The 1,641-nt window shown below is 33.9% G+C and overlaps 1 protein-coding gene across 4 annotated transcripts; it reads right to left on the bottom strand.

Annotated features, from left to right (window-relative positions):
- Positions 1 to 288: 288 nt before the first annotated feature.
- Positions 289 to 1,641, bottom strand: LOC112452708. 4 transcript variants are annotated; one of them, XM_025013048.1, is made up of 4 exons: positions 1,571 to 1,641; positions 1,008 to 1,044; positions 728 to 910; positions 289 to 519 (listed from the first exon to the last, which is right to left on the bottom strand). In XM_025013048.1, the coding sequence occupies exons 1-4, from the start codon at positions 1,588 to 1,590 to the stop codon at positions 487 to 489; spliced, it is 273 nt and encodes a 90-aa protein (XP_024868816.1). In that variant the 5' UTR covers positions 1,591 to 1,641; the 3' UTR covers positions 289 to 486. The 4 variants fall into 4 exon arrangements, with proteins under 4 accessions (XP_024868816.1, XP_024868813.1, XP_024868814.1 ...); XM_025013045.1 differs by lacking the exon at positions 1,571 to 1,641 and having other exon boundaries at positions 1,008 to 1,281; XM_025013046.1 differs by lacking the exon at positions 1,571 to 1,641 and having other exon boundaries at positions 289 to 464; positions 1,008 to 1,281.

Genomic DNA, 1,641 nt, shown 5'->3' with positions numbered 1-1,641 from the left:
GCCAGAGATTCTGGAATATTTATCACAGTAGGTTGCGCCGGAAGTATAAGCTGAAATAAATATCAGTGATATATTTGTATGATATTTGTTTTCAGTGAAAGATTAGTTTTTAACATAAATTACAATCCTTGTATAATTTTAATTTAAATATGAAAAGTAAATAAAATGCAAACAGCAGGAATAGTTTTTAGTTGTTGAAAAATGTATCCGGCACAAACGCTTTTAGGAGCTTATATCTATAATATATATGTATATTAACTAAAATTTAAATACTAGCTTACCTTGATCTTATTACTCATTAGGTCATAATCCTGCTCTAGAATCCGTTTTAATGTGCTATCTGTAGCAAGATCATCGCCTGGTTTCATACTGGCTCCAGATTGGCTACCACCACCCACTGTGTTCATCGTCACTTGTTTCACCCATGTAATCAGAACTACTCTCTGTATCCTCTTCTATGCTTCCTATAAATTACAAATGTAATTCTTATAAACTTTTCTTACTTTCGCAGTCCTCGATCTGCAATATCATACGGATAAATTAAATCATGCGGTAAATTAAACCTTTCATAGCGCGGTAACGTTAAGAAAATTACGCCTTCACAACACGATAGTCAATCAGCGTTACACATATTTTTCAAGTTATTGCTACTATCTCTTTCTGTTATTAAATTATAAAAGTTCTGAAACGTCCAAAATCAAATTTGTAACTTGAAAATGAAACTTACTTCCGTATAATAATCAGCGTGTTGGCCCGAACTGCCATCTTCGGAAATTCTGATCGTAGATGATGCAGCTCGACTGCCACCTCGCTCTACGACGAGGTTCTTGATGCTCTGTTTCGTTTCGATTAAGCGCTTTGACATCTTATGGCTTCTCTTTTTGCGTTTGTTCCAAGACAGATTCCAACCCTTACACAATGATAAAATATATTTATATTTCTTTAATGTGTACTTTAATATGATTTGTACAAGATTAAATAGCTTCGCTAATGCTTTTCTAACTTACTTGGAAGTGCATGAAGTATTCCACTGCTTTTCTACCTCTTAAGGGGATCCTAAAGTGAAGGCTGAACTTCCTCGACGTCGGTAATGTCAACATTTCTAATTCTGTTTTCTTGTCATATATCTATATCTGTCCTTGTCTAACGAGCGGCATCTGTCTTTGTTCGATTACTGCACCATCTCTTGCCACACGCAATATTGCTTATCCTGTCAACCTGAATGTGCTTTTGCACATATAAAAGTTATATAAAGTAATCTTTTTTTCTAGGTTTTCAATCTTAGATCCAATTGCACGATATTGTTCTTAAATGTTGTCCCTAGGTCATGCCGGTCTAATTTTGTGGATATTTATCGTGGAATTTTTGTACAAAGCAAATATTGTCGTCACGTACACCAAAAATTAACAAAAATATTAATTTTTTTTCGTTTTCGATATAAATTTGACCACCATGACCTAGATTTTGATGCGTACTTTAATTCTAGACAAGAATTTTGCATTTCTATAAAGTCAATTAAAAGATTAATGCTAAGAAAAAAAGCCGGTATTACAGACGGCTTTAGGATCCCCTTAATGACATCAATGACATCAAGCATCTGCAAACAATTTTATAGTTAGTTTAAACTGCGAGTTTCCGTAC

Source organism: Temnothorax curvispinosus, unplaced genomic scaffold (assembly GCF_003070985.1).
Source record: "Temnothorax curvispinosus isolate PA1 unplaced genomic scaffold, ASM307098v1 QBEX01003648.1, whole genome shotgun sequence".
In the NCBI taxonomy this organism is placed as follows: Eukaryota; Metazoa; Arthropoda; class Insecta; order Hymenoptera; family Formicidae; genus Temnothorax; species Temnothorax curvispinosus.
Note: the sequence above shows the minus strand (reverse complement) of the source record. Positions and strands in the feature narration are given on the sequence as shown.